Source organism: Podarcis raffonei, chromosome 14 (genome assembly GCF_027172205.1).
Source record: "Podarcis raffonei isolate rPodRaf1 chromosome 14, rPodRaf1.pri, whole genome shotgun sequence".
Taxonomy (NCBI): Eukaryota; Metazoa; Chordata; class Lepidosauria; order Squamata; family Lacertidae; genus Podarcis; species Podarcis raffonei.
The window spans coordinates 44,004,414-44,022,876 of NC_070615.1; the positions used below are offsets into that span (position 1 = coordinate 44,004,414).

The 18,463-nt window shown below is 43.9% G+C and overlaps 1 protein-coding gene across 2 annotated transcripts; it reads right to left on the minus strand.

Annotated features, from left to right (window-relative positions):
- Positions 1 to 1,182: 1,182 nt before the first annotated feature.
- ARPC1A (actin related protein 2/3 complex subunit 1A) lies at positions 1,183 to 18,235 on the minus strand. Of its 2 annotated transcripts, XM_053364636.1 has the most exons (10): positions 18,074 to 18,234; positions 14,303 to 14,407; positions 13,609 to 13,713; positions 9,207 to 9,429; positions 7,419 to 7,526; positions 6,320 to 6,532; positions 5,741 to 5,816; positions 4,545 to 4,738; positions 3,367 to 3,457; positions 1,183 to 1,579 (listed from the first exon to the last, which is right to left on the minus strand). In XM_053364636.1, the coding sequence occupies exons 2-10, from the start codon at positions 14,364 to 14,366 to the stop codon at positions 1,541 to 1,543; spliced, it is 1,113 nt and encodes a 370-aa protein (XP_053220611.1). In that variant the 5' UTR covers positions 14,367 to 14,407; positions 18,074 to 18,234; the 3' UTR covers positions 1,183 to 1,540. The 2 variants fall into 2 exon arrangements, with proteins under 2 accessions (XP_053220611.1, XP_053220612.1); XM_053364637.1 differs by lacking the exon at positions 3,367 to 3,457 and having other exon boundaries at positions 18,074 to 18,235.
- Between the last annotated feature and the right edge of the window lie 228 nt (positions 18,236 to 18,463).

An 18,463-nucleotide genomic window follows, 5' to 3' on the forward strand; every position in this document is an offset into this window, starting at 1 on the left:
GAGATGATTTCTACCAGTTTAGGGTTTTTTTGTGCCCCTTTTTATATATTTTTTAATTTTAATTTTTGCAAACCTTGGGGTTCCCCCAAGCATGTTGATACCTCCCCCTCTTCTTTCTCAGTAGCTGTTTTAGCTATGCAGCCATTATAACTCAGCACCCGAGTTCACTATTATATGACTGGCAGTTCACCATGTGGAGATTGCAGCTTTACTTTAAGCTGAATTGGGGAAACTTCATGGCTTCTCCAACCTGTTTCCATTCCTCCAGTCTTTTCATGAGCCCTGCTGTGTGAAGAGAGTCAAAAGAGCTGCTTCTTCTCTCATTTTTGTCAGAGCTAAGCACCAGATCCTGCCGTCCTTGGGTGCCTGACAAAGCCCACCAGTGAGAGTGGCCCTGCCTCCCTTTTTCGCTGCAGGGCCTAGCTTCCATTTCAGAATTTCCCCCAGTGCCCCAGAACAGTGCTACACTAGGTTTTGTGGGAAATTAAAAGGGCAACCACAATCTACTTGGAGCACTACTGCTCCAAGGCCCGTAAGTAGAGGCGGCCCACCAGAAGGCAGTTTGCACACAGCCCCTTCCACTGTAGAGGTGATTAGCTGTGCCGTTAAGAATATAGGAAGCTGCCTTCTACAATGTCAGATCAATCTAGCTCAGTAAGGTCAACGCTGACTAGTAGCAGCTCTCCAGAATTTCAAGAGTTTTCTCCCAACCCTTACCTGGAGATGCCAAGGACTGAACTAGGGCCTTTTGCAATGCAGAGAAGATGTTCTATCACTGAGCAAAGTGAAGGTATCACTGAGCAAATGCAAACCAAAAGTACTCAGAGTGATGTAACTAACATATGGAGATAAGTAGGTAGAGGTTTCATGGCACAGCACTATCTAGGCCATATTATTACACCATAAACTAATTGCTCTTTCCCAACATTGGGTCCAGTTCCTTACATCCCTGGCCATCAGCCATGTTAGCTTGGGGTGATGGGAGCTGAATTGGGACAGCAGACTGGGGGAGGATTTTTTAGACCCCCTTTCTCTGTGCTATCTTCCTGCACTCCAACCACCCGTTGCTATTTTTAAAGATGGGAAAAACAAGAGACCGTTATGCATTTCATGTCACATAGTTCATGCCAATCTGAATCTCTTCCACCGGATTATATGTACACAGGAATTTCACAGAGAACATTTGGAGTTTGTTTAAAATTTTATTTTCTAGCAGACATGTTTACACAAAATTCCCCTTTTAAGTTAGTGATTCATACTTCCTGCAATAAACTATTTTAAGGAGCAGCTTTGGCAAAGAATGGAATGAAACAACCAATAATAATAATAAAAAAAACAAAGCCAAATATATACCACAATCACAGCTGATTTTCAAACCAACACATTTCACCAAAATTGGGGGATGAAAAGGAAAAGGAAAAAAAATCCACCAAGTCGTCATTTTCTCAGTGCTTCAAAAAGTGACCTATCTTCACCATCCCTTTTCAAGTCTGTGCAGGTGCCAGAACGAGTTGTCTTGCTAGAGAACAGAGAGCCAGATTTACATGATCCGCAGCCCCTGGATCGAGGACTCTAATGTCTAGAAAGAGAGAGAGAGAGAAACCATTAGCCATGGCTGCTGGGGGGAAGCTGCAGTTCCATGGGAGTGCAGAACAGAATCCTGGGCAGAAAATTCAGCTGCGGCCCTCTGCTGTTATTAAAAAGCAAGGAGGTCAGAATTTCCTAGTCCCTATGAGTAAGAAAATGTGCCCAAAGGCATGCAGGCAATACCTGCTGAAATTTCAGAACCCATAAAAGGGGGGTAAGAGGGAGAGAATATGAGTAAGACTTTTCTGTGGTTACCAATAGCAAGGGGGCTTCAATGCCTCTTTGCCTCTCTCCAATTTTGGGGCAAAATGCAAAAAACCCAGAATGTGAGAATTCAGCATTTCCTGATGCACAAGTTTTTGGGAAGTTTTTTTGTGCAGCCCCGACGGCTGCAGTCCTAGCCCCACTTCCTTGGGTGTAAGCCCCACTACATTCAAAAGGACTTACTTCTGAGTAGACATGGTTAGGATAGTACTGCTATTATGATTATTATTTTTTATTATGTTGTCCATTTAAGACATGTTTTTAATGTTGTACACTGCCCTGGGATCTTTTCATAAAGGGCAGTACATAAACTGAATAAATAAAATAAATTTTAAAATAAAAATTCATATGAATTGATGCAAACAGTCACGTCTAATCATCTAAATGAGTCTGCTTGGAGCAGCCGGAGACAACTCAAAAGTGGCAAATGTCTGCCATTCAACATAGGAGTCAGTATGCAGTTTAACATGGTCATGGCTTGAGGACTACGGCTGTGCAAAGCCATGGCAGGAAATATTAGCCTCCAGTCCCCCAACTTCAAGTCTTCCTGTCTAGATCCTGGAATCTCAGGAGACGCTGATGAGACAGAGACACCTACTGGGCAGTTAAAGGAAATGACAGGAAGGTTGCACATGCTAAGCAAAATTCATTTAAGCCCCCCCCCCATTCAGCACTCTATTGCAAGAACAGGAAACGAGAGAAGAAACACCATGCGCTGTTTTGTACACTTTCCCCCTGTGCATGCAGTGCAGCTTTCAGTGACCTTGTGATCCTCCAGCAGCCTGCTGTGTAGGGAAACCAGAGGACCTACATGGGAAGCTGTCTTAATACTGTTTGTCCATCTACTCTGACCAGCAAAGACTCTGCAGAGTATCGGGCAAAGCTGTTCCACATCACTTGCTGTAAGAGATGCCAGGGACTGAGTTCTGCAGGCAACCCATACATCACTGTGGCATGCACAGTCCTTCCGGTTAGAACAGGACACTGGCCTTATCCAGCAGGTTCTTCTATTAAGAACAATTAAGGAAGTTCATAGTAGGAGTTACACATCCTTTTCTTGCCTCCCCACCTGCAGCCAGTTGTGTCCCTGAAAAACCTTTCTTTGGGGTTGGGGGCCTTCTTGAACCATGTGAAACAGGGTGCAGGAGAATCATCCAAAATTGGGTGGATGGGAAACTTTTCTTCTATTCATTTCCTTAAATTGATTTCTTAGGATCCAAGGCTTCGCCCCCAGCCCTAGCCACAGCTGGATTATTGCAAAAAGCCAAGCAGAGAGGGGACGGAGGACAAGCAAAGCACTACCGAAATTCCTAAGAGGGACAGAAATGACCCCGTTTAACAAAATAAGTCTTGAGTAGCACCATCTGCCAAATAAGCCATTTGGGGACAATGCCCCCAAAGTTTGACAACAGTATCCCCAAGTCCCTATTACTAAAACGATCAACCCTAGTTCTGGCCTACAAGATATTAACAGCAGGGTGCTAATTTGGTGTGGGCAGTGTTGTCAAAACAGACCTTGAAGTCCCAGATGGTCATTGCTCCATCAATACCAGTGGTGCAGAACTTGCGGCAATCTCGTTTGTCCACCTCATAAATAGACACTTGGCTGCAAGGAGAAAAGGGACAGCTTTAATCCCTGAAGGAGGAAACAGGCTTATTCCAATACACTTAGCACTGGACATTTTGTGCTGTATGAAGAAACAGAATGCGAGTCATTTTTTCCCTTCCTGGTCACAGTGATTGAGTATAACCTTACTGAGCCAGAATGGAGTAGGCAGAATGCATGCAACTTGATAAAAGGATTTCCTCCAGCAGTAACTGCAAAATTACCTGCAGCCACATTCATGTTAGAGCTATTGATTCAAATATTTATACCCATTTTCTATATGAAAAAACGGCAGCTAACCAAGCTAGATTTATAAATGACCAAAACACTAAAACACATTAATAAATAAAAGCAACAATACAAAGGAGAAACAGAAGCCAATTATATTTTAAAAGCCGCATCTAGGGGGGGAAAAAACTTGCTGGAATAAAAATGGTCTTTGCTACCCATGGCTTGTGGAGCTCTGATTTTATTGTGGGTTTCACACTTTGCTATTTGCAATGGCACACTTGTGGAGAAATAAAGTACCACAAGGTAGCATCTTCTGTTGATCACTAAATGTAAAAAGGTAATATACCTCTGAGAATCAGGTGAGGTAGAGAAGCTATTGGGGAAGGGATGACTTTCAAAGACTATGGAGGATAAAGCTATCTAGGCTATGTTCTACTACAGTGCAGGAGGTAGCATGCCTCTGAATACCAGGAGCTGGTTAGCACAAGTGGGGAGAGTGCTGCTGCATGTAGGTTCCGCTTGCAGGCTTCCCCTAAGGCATCTGGTTGGCCACTGTGAAAACAGGAATGCTGGACTACCATGGGCGTTTCAGCTGATCTAGCAGCATTCATCACCTTCTGACATGTGCATCTTGACATGGATCTTAACATTCTCATGGGGGCTCCTTCCCACACCAGGAATGGCCACGTTATCTGGAGTGGGGAAGAGCAACAGCAAGGAAGAGCACAGTCCAAGGCTCCTCATGTTACCTGGCAGCGCAGGAAGGAGGGGAGCTGTGATGCTGGAATAATACAAGTAACAGACTGTCTAAGTTTCAAGGCCAGGTAGGCTGCAGCTTGAGCCCTGTGCCACCTACGTGATGCTGTTCTGATGCAGCGTCTCCAGAGTAGTGTTGCGATCCTCCGTAGTGGCTCTCTTGTCCATGTTGCGGAAACGTTCCATGGCCGAAATATTGCGTTGTATGCTCTGCTTGGGAATGTCCAGCTTGGAGACAAAGGTGAGGGTACCACGGTCGTCACAGTTGAAGAGCATCGGGCAGCAATCATGGCCCTGTAACAAATCAGCAGAATGTGTCTAGCTGGTGCTCCAAACCTACCACCAATTACTTGCTTGGGCTTGGCCACCTTCTTTTAAAAAGCTTAAGTCTTCACACTAAGGGCAACTTCAAAGGTTACAACTTTCCTATACAGAAATAACTTCCATGAAGAACACCCCCACCTCAAACAACAACAACAAACCTTCCTGCAGTTCACCAGTGCGGTGTAGAGGTCAGACTAGGACTAGGGGAGACCCAGTTTCAAATCCTCATTTAGCCATGAAGCTCACTTAGTGACTCTGTGTGAGTCATTGTCTCTTAGCACAATGTACTCCACAGGGCTGCTGGGAGGATGAAATGGGTGGGAAACAGCAACATACACCACCTCGAGCTCTTTAAAGGAAAGGCAGACTATAAATAAATCTACCATGTGTTTTGGAAAGTTGTTTGCCCATTATGTATTTGGACAACGCTTAAGATGCCATAACCAAATTTTGCATGATAGTTCTGGTGACCAAGGAGAATTTTTTTGTCTTTGTTTGAATACAAACTGAATACCATTTTCAATTAACATGGTGGGCTGAATGTTTCAAAACTACACTGATTTTAGTCAGTGATTCTATTAGAATGAGAAATGCCACGCACAAGGCTGCTAGTGGAATGATAAATAAACCAACACACATGTATGCATTTCACTGAGGGTGCTGTGAAGCTGTAATTGTTCAAGTTTGCTTAACAAATGGGCTCAACATGTGAATGTGACAAAAATGGCAATGCTTGTTCATTGCACACAAACATATCTACAACACACATAGTGCCTGAGATAATCTGAAGCTGCTTTAGAATAGGCAATACTGTATCTGTACAATAATCGGTATGCAATCAAGACATCAAGGCTTTTGAACAGGGCGACTAATCAGAAGCATCAACAACAACATAACGTTAAGTCTTTGCAACTAAACATTAAGTCTTTGTCCCTAAAAAAATGATGCAAGTCAAAGACAGAAGGCACTTACAGCAGCAACCACACTGTTCTCCGAGACGAACGACACACTCAGCAATGGGAGGAATTCTGTTTTCAATTGCGAGATCCTAAACCCAAGAAGATCACTTGTTAATGAAGCATCACACAGAAATCTCATAAACAAGTACCCTTCTTACCAGCTGGTTAGGACAGAAGCTGGCATTATTACCCAGTTTCATGACTGCCTTGGCTCACCTGGCTAGGTAATTTTGATACCGTTTGTTAAAGTATGAACCAGACAATTAGTTCTGATATTAGGCTGTACATTCATCCCAGTCCCTACTTGTCGTGCATTACAACCAGGATACCACTGCCTATGGCCGGGATGGGGAATCTGTAGCCCACAGTTGTTGCTGGACTCCAACTCCCATCAGCCCCAGTCAGCATGGCCAAACGTCAGGGATGATGGAGCTACAGCATAGCAAATGTGGAGGGCCAAAAGTTCCCCACCCCTGGCCTATAAGTTAAATATGCTGAGCCAATATACATCAGCACATTACTGCATGGAAGTAGGAAGATTATGATCACCATGTCAAGGAAACTCACCCTAAGATTCTGCTACATTACTTACATCATGTTTTTGGAGGCATCTGCAACCGACACAGTGCTATCATGGCTGACCCAGGCCAGGCGGTTGCCACTGGCGGAAAAACTGACGCTGTGGACCCAACCACCACTTCCTGCGCCACCAAATTCAGCCATCAGCTGCCCAAAGGGCATTTTGGATCCCCAGGGTGTGCTGGCCGGTTTCTCATCCACTTCTTTAATGTAAGCTGAAAATACTCTGCAAACAAAGAGGCAGAAGAGAGAATTAGGAGGGGGGTGGGACTCAAGCCTACCTTTGTGCAGAAATGAAATTTCTAATTTCATAGGCAACTCAAGTATCAAAGTCAGCAAACTAGCTTCACGTAAAGCTCTCCCAATGTAGTTAACAGCAGTTTCTGTGAACATTTAACATATTACAGTGTTCGGTTTAATTTATGTTTCTTATTAATAGCTATATAAATGAGGTATGTCTACCAAGATAATTAGAGGCCAAGTAGAGAGGCAGAGTGCAAGCAGCGGGCCACAGGAAGGCTGACATGTGACACTAAAACAGGCAGACTTCCTAACCCAGGGGCTCTAGTGCCAAAGAGAAAACTGCAGAAGAGGTGCCAGCTTGTGCATGGGGTGTGGTGCTATGGTTGCAGTTCCACTTCCACAGATCCCATTGTTCCATTTTGGTATGGAAGTGATCAACATGTAAACTGATACAACCCCAATCTGGATTATGGACATCAACTACACAAACTCAACATGGCTGACACTCACCAACCCTTTCACATCTGGAAGTGAATTCAGAAAATTTTAAAAAGGCATGTGCGACAGTTCCCACTTTGAGCATGAACTCCTATTGTTTACATCTGCAGCACAGAATTGCTCTGGACATCGCAAGAGCAGTACTTGTCAAAGCCGGCTGCCATGTCGGCGAACTCTTTGCCATATACTGGAATACTTATTATCCAAACCCTTCCCCCAAATTTGGTCACCTTTTCGCTGCTGCCTCTTGCTGCAGTCTTCCCATCTGCTGCTGGCAGAGCCATTGGACATGCAGGGTGTTAAAGAGCTGCTGCTAATCAGTTTGAACAGTCACCCAAATCCACTTCCAAAAGTGCTTTGCATTCTCTCACCTGCATTTGAAGTCACAGGATCCAGCTGCAAGCAAAACATTGTTGGGGTGCCAATCTAGGCTAAGGACAGTGGAGCGAATGGGCTTCTTAATGTGCTTGCTCACCCACCTGGAGGGGAGGAGAAAAATCAGTAAGAAACTTGTAATCGTTGCTTCAGCACTAAAACAGCTATGCAAAAATTTACCGTATTTTCCCATGTATAACATGCCCCCATGTATAACACAGCCCCTATTTTTTGGGACTCCAAATAAAGAAATCCCCCATATGCACTATCCGTGTATAAGATGACCCCCAATTTTAAACTTGAAAAAAATAGGGGGAAATATAGTCTTATACACAGAAATATACGGTATTTTTTTCACAAATAATGGGCCTTTTAAAGGAGAGCAACTGAACTGTTGAAGTAATTAAGCTTATTCAAGACAGATGTTTTACAGATAACTTGTAAGCTACCAGCTGCAAAAGTAACATTAGTAAGGTACAGTGGTACCTCGCAAGACGAAATTAATTCGTTCCGCGAGTTTTTTCTTCTTGCGAGTTTTTTGTCTCGCGAAGCACGGTTTCCCATAGGAATGCATTGAAAATCAATCAATGCGTTCCTATGGAAACCGCCTTCAGACCAGGTCCGGGGACAGTCTGTCCCCCGACCTCTTCTGAAGGCTGGGGACAAGGGCTTTTCTTCCCACCATCAGCCTTCAGAAGGCTGTTCTGAAGGCTGGCGGTGGGAAGAAAAGCCCTTCTCCCCACCTCCCGCCCCGCAAGCTCCGGGGACAGGAGGGCTTTGCTGCCGACCGCCAGCATTTTAAAAGCCCCCGGGACAGCGGAGACTTCTCCGCTGTCCCGGGGCGATTTTAAAATGCTGGCGGGCGGCAGCGAAGCCTTCACTGCCAACCGCCAGCATTTTAAAAGCCCCCGGGACAGCGGAGGTCTTCTGAAGGCAGGCGGTGGGCGAAAGTCTTTGCTCCCCCCCGCCTGCCTTCAAAAGCCGTCCGGGATAGCGGAGAAACACGCTGCGCTTCTCCGCTATCCCGGGAAGGCAGGCAGGGGGGAGCAAAGACTTTTGCCCCCCGCCGGCCTTCAGAAGAGGTCCAGGACCTCTTCTGAAGGCCGGCGGTGGGCGAAAGTCTTTGCTCCCAACGGCCAGCATTTTAAAAGCGGTCCGGGATAGCGGGAAAGCGCAGCGCGCTTCCCTGCTATCCCGGACCGCTTTTAAAATGCTGGCGGTGGGGAGCAAAGCCTTTCGGCCCCCGCCGGCCTTCCTGGACCTCTTCTGAAGGCCGGAGGGGGGCAAAAGGCTTTGCTCCCCACCGCCAGCATTTAAAAGAGGTCCCCGGAGATTTCCCTATGGGCTTTCTTCTTGCGAAGCAAGCCCATAGGGAAATTCGTCTGGCGAAGCACCCCGAAAAACGGAAAACTCTTTCTTCTTGTGAGTTTTCCGTCTTGCGAGGCGGGGCACCACTGTATTTGAAACTCTTGTCATACTGAAAGTAGCAGAACCCATTTAGATTCTCAAGTAAAAGCAACAGAATTGTTTCCATTCTCAAACATGTAATGAAAGGCTTTGAGCACACAGAGCTACCCTGCAATTTTCTGGCTTGTTGCCATAATGAGATAGAGATTCAAAATGGTTTCACACCCTTTAAAATAATGTAGAGGAGAAAAAGATTTAGACACTGAAGCCTCAGAATTTAAGATCTCACTGACAACCAACCAACTATATTTTAAGCTTGTCACTGCTGAAGCAAGCTGAGGAATGAGAAGAGAAGCAATCTGCATTAGGCAACTCACCAGTCATTTTCAGACTCAAAGTAGCACACAGATATGAGTCGAGCTCCACTTCCAACAGCAAATTTGTTCTCCAAAGGAGACCACTTCACAAAGGTGGCCGCTCGGTTGATCCTCAGAATCACCAGTGTTGGCTTCCACACTCCGTCCTTCTGACTCCAGACGTAAGCGTTACGGTCAGCGCCACAAGTGACAATGCGGTCGCTCTTGGGGGCCCAGTCAATGCCTGCAAGTTTGAATACAGTTTTGTCTCTTTGATGCCACATCTTATTAATCACACACTGCAATCCTACCACCTCCTAGTCATTACATTTTTATTCTGCATTTCCTCCATGATAGAACTCCAGGTGGCATCCAGACACTTCCGAGTCCTGCTTAGTTTTAGCAAAGTTGCTGAACCAGGTCCCTTTAGGGTGTCCTCAAACCAGGAGCTAGTAATCCACTACTTTAACTTTAAGTCACCATTTTAAGATCAGTACAGCCTCTGTCTTCAAATCCATCCATGGTTAAGTTGGTGTTGTTGTTTTATATATTTACGTTTATATGATCGCATGCCTGGGTTTATGTGATCCAAGGCTAAATTGGAGGCTGAGTCACATAAAAACAAAATGAACAAAGCACCATGTTTCTTGCTTTGCCAATATCAAATATTTAACCAGAAGAACACCTTTCATATACTGTAGATTTCAAGTCCATCCTACCTTGGAAGAGTCATGGAAAGAAACAATTATGGGAGAATAAAAACCCCACTCAAACTGAACAGAATTAAAGCAAATGTACAGTTAACATACAGCTAAAGTCCTTATTCTTCCACTAGCTGAAATCCAACTTCAAATAGGCCAGCTTCACAATGTTGCAAAAGTCACAGTGGCTATGACTTTAGTGAGTCTATAAGGAAAAGGTGTTTTGTAGCCATCGAGTTGCCACTCAGTAACTTCTCTAAGCACATACTGTATTGCTGTTGAATTGCTGGAACTGTTAAGAGAGCACCCATGATCCATTTTTATCATGATGGGGCATTTAAGCGAGAAGTGGGAAAGCTTCAAATTTATGGCAATGACAACTTGCTCCAGAAGAAAGGATATGAATAGAACCCTCAAATTCCTGGACAGTATAAACAATCCTGAAATGAACTGGCAACTAACATGCCTGAAATAACCATCTTATAAACTCCTCTGTTCCTCCTAATCATGTAAGCAAATCCCAATGAAAGGTTTTACTGGGAAATATCTTCAGACTGGAGACTTTCTCAGAGTTGAAGGCAGTTTGAAAAAAGGATTCCTGGTTGCAATGTGTACAGTAGACTCATCTCTACAAAACCGCTTTATGTATTCAACACACTGGCCCACTTCGCATGTAACATGAAGTCAAACGAAAGCTTATTGTGCTCCCAGAGAGGAGATTGCGAGCAATTTGCTTGTGCGCTGATCTAAGTCATATTAGTGGCCCACACAAGCTGGATACCAAGGACAAACCTTGGTTACAGCTTGTGGCTTGTCTGGAAAAAGCTAAACCATGAGCCTGAATAGAGACAACATGAAAAGATACACCCTCTCCTCTTTGGCAGCCTGCATGTTTACTCGTTCATGCTAAGCCATGGTTTGGATTAGCATTACACGCTAACAAGGACACTGCAAAGAGTGTTTAAGAAGGGGCAAAAGGAGTCTGTATGGGAAGAGTGATGCCTCTCTCAAACAACTGTCTATAAAGAAATAGCTGGGCCTTTATCAAAGCAGAATTTAGACAACTCCTGCCTCTGGGTTCCAAGAACCATTTCTTTGATTCAAAAACGCAAGTTATTGTAGAATCCAGTTCTCCCCCTGCAAATTCAGAGCTCTAGGAGGAGCTTGGTCTCAGCAAAGTACTGTGGTTGCAGTACAGTGGTACCTCGCAAGACAAAAAACTCGCTAGACGAAAGGGTTTTTTGTTTTTTGAGCTGCTTCGCAAGACGATTTTCCCTATGGGTTTGCTTCGCAAGATGGAAACGTCTTGCAAGTTTGTTTCCTTTTTCTTAACACCGTTAATACAGTTGCGACTTGACTTCGAGGAGCAACTCATAGAACGCGGTGTGGTAGCCTTTTTTGAGGTTTTTAAAGACTTTGGTGATTTTTGAAGCTTTTCCAAAACTTTCCCGACACCGTGCTTCGCAAGACGAAAAAAATCGCAAGACGACAAAACTCGCGGAACGAATTAATTTCGTCTTGCGAGGCACCACTGTACCTGAACAGTTGCAACTTTATTCATGGGCTTTCAAAAATGTTTTACAATGTTTGGTTTTCAACTACATATGACCAATGCAAACAGGGTGTCAGATGACAATGTAAATATGCATACTCTTGATATGATGGTAACTAATTCTCAAATTAGTTTCCAATGCTACAGTTTTAAAGAACCAACAGTAAATATTGCTGGTGTAAGAGAGTAAGTCACATGAAAATGTTTCTGAGAAGGAATGAAGATGAATTATTTGCAACCCTTTGGGGAAAGGGCCAAACCTCAGGGGAAAAGAAAATGTTTTTCTTGCTGAAGTTCCCAAGCTTAATCCACACGTACAGCAGAAAAACCCTTGCTTGAGACCATTGAGCCATTGCTAATCACCACAGACGGTTTGAATCAGTAAAAGGCCGCTTTCTGTGTTCCTGTTTCCCTGTCTGCACAGTTCACCCAATATACCATTTCTTACTGGATCCTACCTGCCTTTAGGACTCAAACTGCATCCATATCTAGGGGCATGCCTGCTATTGTTGCTGGAGCCTTCTAACAACAGATTACCGTATATCAAATGAGAGAATTCTATTTATATCTTCCTTAAGATACTAATAGTGAATTCATTCTCCAAGTGGGGATCTTTACTACGTAGCAAACTGGCAGCATCTATACACAAGACAGAGGAATCAACAGGTTCATGGGAACACCAAGGTTTGCAGACATACAAACACACACACAAATACACACACAAAGAAAGAGCCCAATGTGGACTGAGTATGCTCGGTGGGCAAAGAAGTTATGTTTGCAAATGTGGTGTGCATCCCCCCCCCCAAGTCACTGTGCTTTAGAACCTGAGCTTTCCAGTAAGCAAAAATATTTCCTCATTTTTTATTAGAAAGAGAATCCCAAAATAAAAGTCAGGTATAGCTAGTGCAATGGTGCTCTGGGTGATGGAACAAATCCATCTGCCTCAGCAAGATGCTATTTCAGATCTAAAAATAGCCATTTAAATGGGAGTCCTGTACAGCTCTCCCACATCTTCCTGCAGTATAAACTAAGCCAATACTCTCCCTCTGCACACAACATAAAAGCTCCAAAATGGTTCCTTGTGATAAATTATTACAGTGCAGAGCTCCTTCACCAACGCTATATTTCTATCAGCCTCTTTATACCTACTGTGCCCAATCCTTCCCTTCAAGAAGCTCAGGGTTGCTTATGTGGGCACATACCATTTTTGTGTCACAATAATCCTTGGAGGGAGGTTAGGCTATGTTACAATATGCAGAATCGTGGCACAACAAAGATGTACAAAAACTGCACGAAATGCATTAACAATGCATGCCAATGAAAGCCAGGTTGTTTTAAAACACAAATTTAAACTCAGATATCACAGAATATTAAGATTAAGGTTTCATGTACAGTAAACAGACATCTTTTAATTGCTTGTTTTGTATTACCTTTTCACTTATGAGTTTTCCTTGAATGCTAAGGAGAGTTAAGGAGGCAACATGGTGTTGGATTCTCTTGCTGCTAAAATGGCTTCCTAGAGAACAAGAGTTACTACAACCCAATGCTACAGTAGTGCTCATCATTTACTGTCTGATACCACTGCTTCCAGGCAGGCTTGCTGTTACAGGAATCTGCTGGCCAGCAAGAGCGTTTGATGCACCTGAAAGAGCATCAGAGGTAGCATGGAAGCCCAGCCTCCAATTCAAATATCCCTCAGGGAGAAGCGGGTGTCTAGATAAACAGGCAGGGATAGAGCCTAATGTGAAAAATGACAGTAGCTACGGAAGTGAACATCTGCATTCTAGGTATGCAAGGTATTCTTCCATAGCATCTTAAGTATTTACAAAATATACATGCTGTTTTTCAACTTCCATTCACAAAGTGGTGCACACAAGAAATTTAAAATAGTTCATACAAACAACTAAAACAAAATATTACTTTGGAATGGGGCACAAATCCATGAAAATAACTCCCAGTCCCCAGGCAAAACCCTTTTTGACAGCAATTGATAGGTGTTTCTAAGAGAATCACCTGGATGGACACAGCTAAAATCACAGCATGGCAACTGTATTGTTTTATTCAAAATGAGAAGAAGCAATTAAACAGGTTGACTTCCTCACTAGATGCGCTTGACTCTTGCAATATTCAAAGGCCCAATAGTCAAAGCTGCAGCTGAAAATTCTCTTACCTGTGATGTGTCCATTGTGCTCTTTGAGCTCATGAGCTTTCACCCACTGGTTCCCACTCTTCTTATAGATGTGAACTTCATGATTATTAGGGCTAATGGCAATCTCTGCCAAGAGGATGAATTGATTAGTATAAGAAATATTTCTGTTTTTAAGTAAGAAAGATTCAAAATAATAATCATAGCATATTCAGGAAACTTGTGAGCAGTCTTTCCAACAAAAACTGCACTGAAAATAGGGAAAATCTAAAACAATGGCACAGAAGCAGAACTCATAAAATAGTAGAAGCAGAAATATAATCCAGCCACAGGCAAACACAGGCCACCAAATGCCTGTGAGAAAAGGAAGAGTACTTTAAGGGCTCAACTACATGGAGGGGGAAATGACTCAGGGGCTGGACGTTGCAGGTGGTGAAAAGATTAAACAACCTTATTCACTTTTATGGGGAAATGCTCCCCCCCCCTCCAAAAAAGCCTGCCATTGTGATGAAATTACAGGGCACTCGTTTTGTTTAGCCCCAATATTAGCGGGCCAAATGAAGAGAATCCAGAATCTTAGTACAGAACCTCAGATATTGGCAACATTAGTTTTTTTCAGTTAAGAGTAGTCCAGCTATGTGTATTCTGCAGCCAAGCTGGCTTTTCTGCACCAATTTATTGTCAGATATGAAGTCACATGAATTAAGACAATACTCACGAGTTCGGTCCCTGTTCCAGGCGTGACAGGTTATTGGCTCTAGTAAGAACTGGTGTAGAGACATTCTGAACAAGGAATGATCTTAAAGCGTCAAGAGGGATGAAGCTGAAAGGAATAAGCAGAAATGTTTTAAATTTGATGTTGCCCACTTTTGTATTCATCCAATACTAAATGCTGCTAAGACAGGAATGTGACCCTTCAGATGTTGCTGGACTCCAACTGCCATCTGAAGAAGTGTGCATGCACAAAAAAGCTCAAACCAATAACAAACTTAGTTGGTCTCTAAGGTGCTACTGGAAGGAATTTTGTTTGTTTGTTTTGACTACGGCAGACCAACGCGGATACCTACCTGTACATCATTTATGATGGGAGACATAGGTCAACAACATCTGGCTAGTTCTGACTATTACACCCTCACTTGTGCACGTGGTCACTGAGTTTCTAAGTGAACTTAATTCCACCCAAGCTTAAGAAGACAGTATAAGAAACTCACAAGACCACACACATTTACAGGACCTGCCAACTTTTAAATGGGAAACTTCTATTGGCATTATTCATTTAGCAACCTCAGTATGCAGAAGCTTAAGTTAGGAGACAAAAGACCTGCCTCAAGATGACAATTTACAATGTCATGAGTAGGGCAGAAAACTACCGTAAGTGTAGCTTCATAGCCAGCATATTCCACTGAGTGACTGCATCTTAAAAGGTAAGAAAACTGAATCATCTTAATGTGTATGTCAAATCGATGACTCCTATAGCTTGGAATGTGCACAGAAACCACAGCATAATGGGTGCAACAGTTAAGTCATCTAAAATTATCAAAATCTGCAGCTCCCCACCCCCAGCAACCTACACTTCTACACAACTACACCACTATTCTCCCAAGGGTTACCCACACTTTGAGGAACCACTTTTCCATCATATGCATTGAAGGAAAACACTAATGCTATCATCCACATCCACACCCACTGGCTGCTAGACAAAAGTGCCGAGCAAAGTAAAAATCCAGGCGAAGACAAAAACAAATGAAAGCAAAGAGAAACTCAATAATAAATCAACTTTAAAAAGGAAAAAGAAAGACTCTAACAGTTCATCACCTGCAATGGAATCACAGAAGCATCAAAATACCAAGCCAAAATATACTGCTTTTAAAGCTACTGTAATTATTTCCAGTTAAAGATATAGTTTTTCCAAATCACATTAGTGTTGGTTGGAAATTGCTGGGTGATTTGGACATTCAGCTGATCCCTCCTTTTTCTTACCTTTGGGGGGAAAGTCACCAGGGCAAACTAACTGCAGTGAAGCAACAAAGGGGAACATAAAGTTCAGTTCACCTGCATTCCCCTTTTTGATGCTAATACCAGATAAATACACCCTGTTTAGTTTGTTAGTCATGGTGCAGCTATAGCAGCAAAACCGGACGCCTTCATCTGCCCCACCTGCAATTAAACATGTACCTCCCATATCGGTCTCTACAGCCACAGCAGGTGCTGTAACTCTCCAATGGTTTGACTTCACCCCTGAAAGTGCACTCCTCCATTGTCTCTGCAGACAGATGCCACCAACAAAACCTAACTGAGGCCAATCTCTAGGCAACTCACAATCAATCAAGCTAGGGGCATAAAAAATATTGAAAGCAAAAAAATATTGAAAACCACCACAATGAAAATTTAAACAGTTGGCTGGATATACAAAGCATAAAACACCAGCTTCCTGGGGTGGAGGAAGAAACTTATTTGCAACCCAGAATGGCAGTAACATAAAGCCTTGACCCAAGTGGATGGAAACTCCAGCAAATGTCTGGGTGAAGAGGAAGGTGTTAATCTGGCGTCAAAAAGATTTCAGTGTCACCACCTGGGGCAGAATGCAAAAGGCAAAAGAATGCAAAAGATGGTGATAACCAAAAAAGTACTCTTCCTTGTTGCCACACAGATGTGTTGCTTTCCACATCTCACAAATCTCACCTCCACCAACATTATGAGATTTTTAAAATCCAAGCTCATCTCACCACAATACCAGCTATCCAAATCAGGATTTTTATATTACTTCCCAATGAAGATGGGCTTCAGCTGGGAAGAAATGCCACTGGGGGAGGTGGGAGCTTAGGGGTTTTTATTTGGAGTGGAAATTGACGTGGAAGCTTTTCTGAACATGGCAAACATGCAATAACATTGACAACAGTTGAAGTGTAAGGTACAAATCAGCTCACTAAAAATTCCATCACAGTAAGAATCTATTATAGATCGCTTTATTTCATAAATTTATACACTGCTTGATTTTCAAAGTAATTTACAAAAAGAATAGAATAAAAAAATTACTGATAAAAACAGCTATGTAAAACATTCAAAAAAATTAAAGTCAGTGATAAACTAAAAAGAGACTAAAAAACACATTAACATTCTACGTATCTTTTAGCAAGTGCAGAAAAGAGTACAGTGAAGGTGACATGCCTGTTCTCAATAGGCAGGGAGTTACAAAGTGTGGGCGCTTCTACACTTAAAGTATCAAATTCTTACAAATGCGGAACAGGTATTATGTGACACCTGTAACAGTGTCAGTTCCATCGACACTTTGATTTAAAGCTTGGCAAATATTAAGCTGACTCCATTAGCGCTTTTTACTTCTACAAAAATTTGGAAGCCAAAACCCATTCCTCTTAAGACTACCTAGATTTCTTCTCAAACAGGAAATAAAGGGAGAAGTCCTATGTCTTCTTACTAAGACTATTCAGCTCTTCCAATCACAACAATGAACACAATCCCTGCATTAGAAGGACATTGTGATGATGGTGGAACAAAGGCTGCCCTCCACCTTTGGCACCCTCATCGACAGGGCTGCCATAAAGGGGAGATGCAACGTGCCTGTGCTCAGAGATGCCCTGCAGTTCTCCAGGTGACGCCTCCCTCCATGTACCTGTTCCAGAAATGGCCATTTACTAGGAAAAAGAACAATGACAAATCAATACATAGCGAACCTCTCTCTCAGTTACCCATAAGGGCAGACTGGCAGAATGAGAGTCCAGCCTTATTACCTAGTAGGCAGAGGCCAAACAACACCAGGGATGAGAGCAGGAAACGCTACCTGAATCATCCTGGCACTAGAGGGGCAAAGTGTTATTTCCATTCGTCATACTAGACTTGGATGTGACTTTTTCTGTGAGACAATTTCGTAAGCTGCTTCGAGTGTGGGTACGAAGCAAACCCTGTCATATTCAGTGCTGCTTATTCCCAGACATATTTGCACAGGATCGCAAGCTTTATCCTATCGCAGCACTGTTTTGATGTGAACGGGGCTCTGGCCTGCTTTGTGCATTTCGAGATAAATATCCCGATAAATGTGGCTTCTGTCTGCTGTCAGCCGCTTCAGGGTAAATGAAATGAATTAAGGGTTTGCTGTGAAGGAGGGGGGAAAACGAGTGGGGGGGGCAGAGAACGAATGTACACCTTGCAGTGAGGTCAAAGGAAAAAGCAGCAGGAAATGCATAAGAATTCAATGCAATAAAATAAACATGATAAATACATACAGGTTCATTTACTAATTAATTATTATTGCAGCATTGTTTTAATGGACGCATAATAGCCTGGCAACCCCCCTACCCCCAATTACTGTTCCCATAATGGGGTGGGGAGAGGGCCTAGGGGGTTATCTCCCCCCCCACCCCAATTTCCCCCCAGCCCAGAGGAGGCGCTTCACTCACCCCCCCCCCCTTAATTAGGATGGAGGGAAGAGGGAAACCAAAGGAAATTAACCCCTTCTTCCCCTTTCACTCACCGTCCGGGCCTGAGGAAAGCGGCGGGGTGCGGGGGCCGGGGGCGGCTCGCGGACTCTGGCCAGTCAACGCGACTCCGCTCCGAGCGGCGCTCTCTGAGGGAATGCGAGGAAGGCGCGGCCGCCAAGCAAGGGCCCGGCTCCGTCACAGGCCCGGCCCCCGCGCGCCTGCGCAACGCGCTCCCGGAGCGCCTCTCTCGCAAGGCGCATGCGTCACCAACGGTCGACGGAGCGGCCACGCTCGCTCACGCCGCCTGCGCCGAGTGTTGGGTTCGGACAAGGTTGGAAGCCCGGGCTGCATTCGCTTACTGCGCCTGCGCTTAGGCGCTGCCGTGGGAAAGAGGCAACCAAGCAAGTCAAGCAAGCAAGCCGGCTCCCTTGAAGAGGCGGGTC

Bases quoted from the DNA above. Each gene is read 5' to 3' on its own strand.
- ARPC1A (XM_053364636.1), bottom strand. From the start codon at position 14,366: ATGTCTCTACACCAGTTCTTACTAGAGCCAATAACCTGTCACGCCTGG. The intron at 7,527-9,206 runs GTGAGTTGCCTA...CCTCCCCTCCAG, and splicing joins TTTGAGTCTGAAAATGACTG to GTGGGTGAGCAAGCACATTA. The intron at 3,458-4,544 runs GTAGGTGGCACA...TTCTCCTTGCAG, and splicing joins CTGCATCAGAACAGCATCAC to CCAAGTGTCTATTTATGAGG.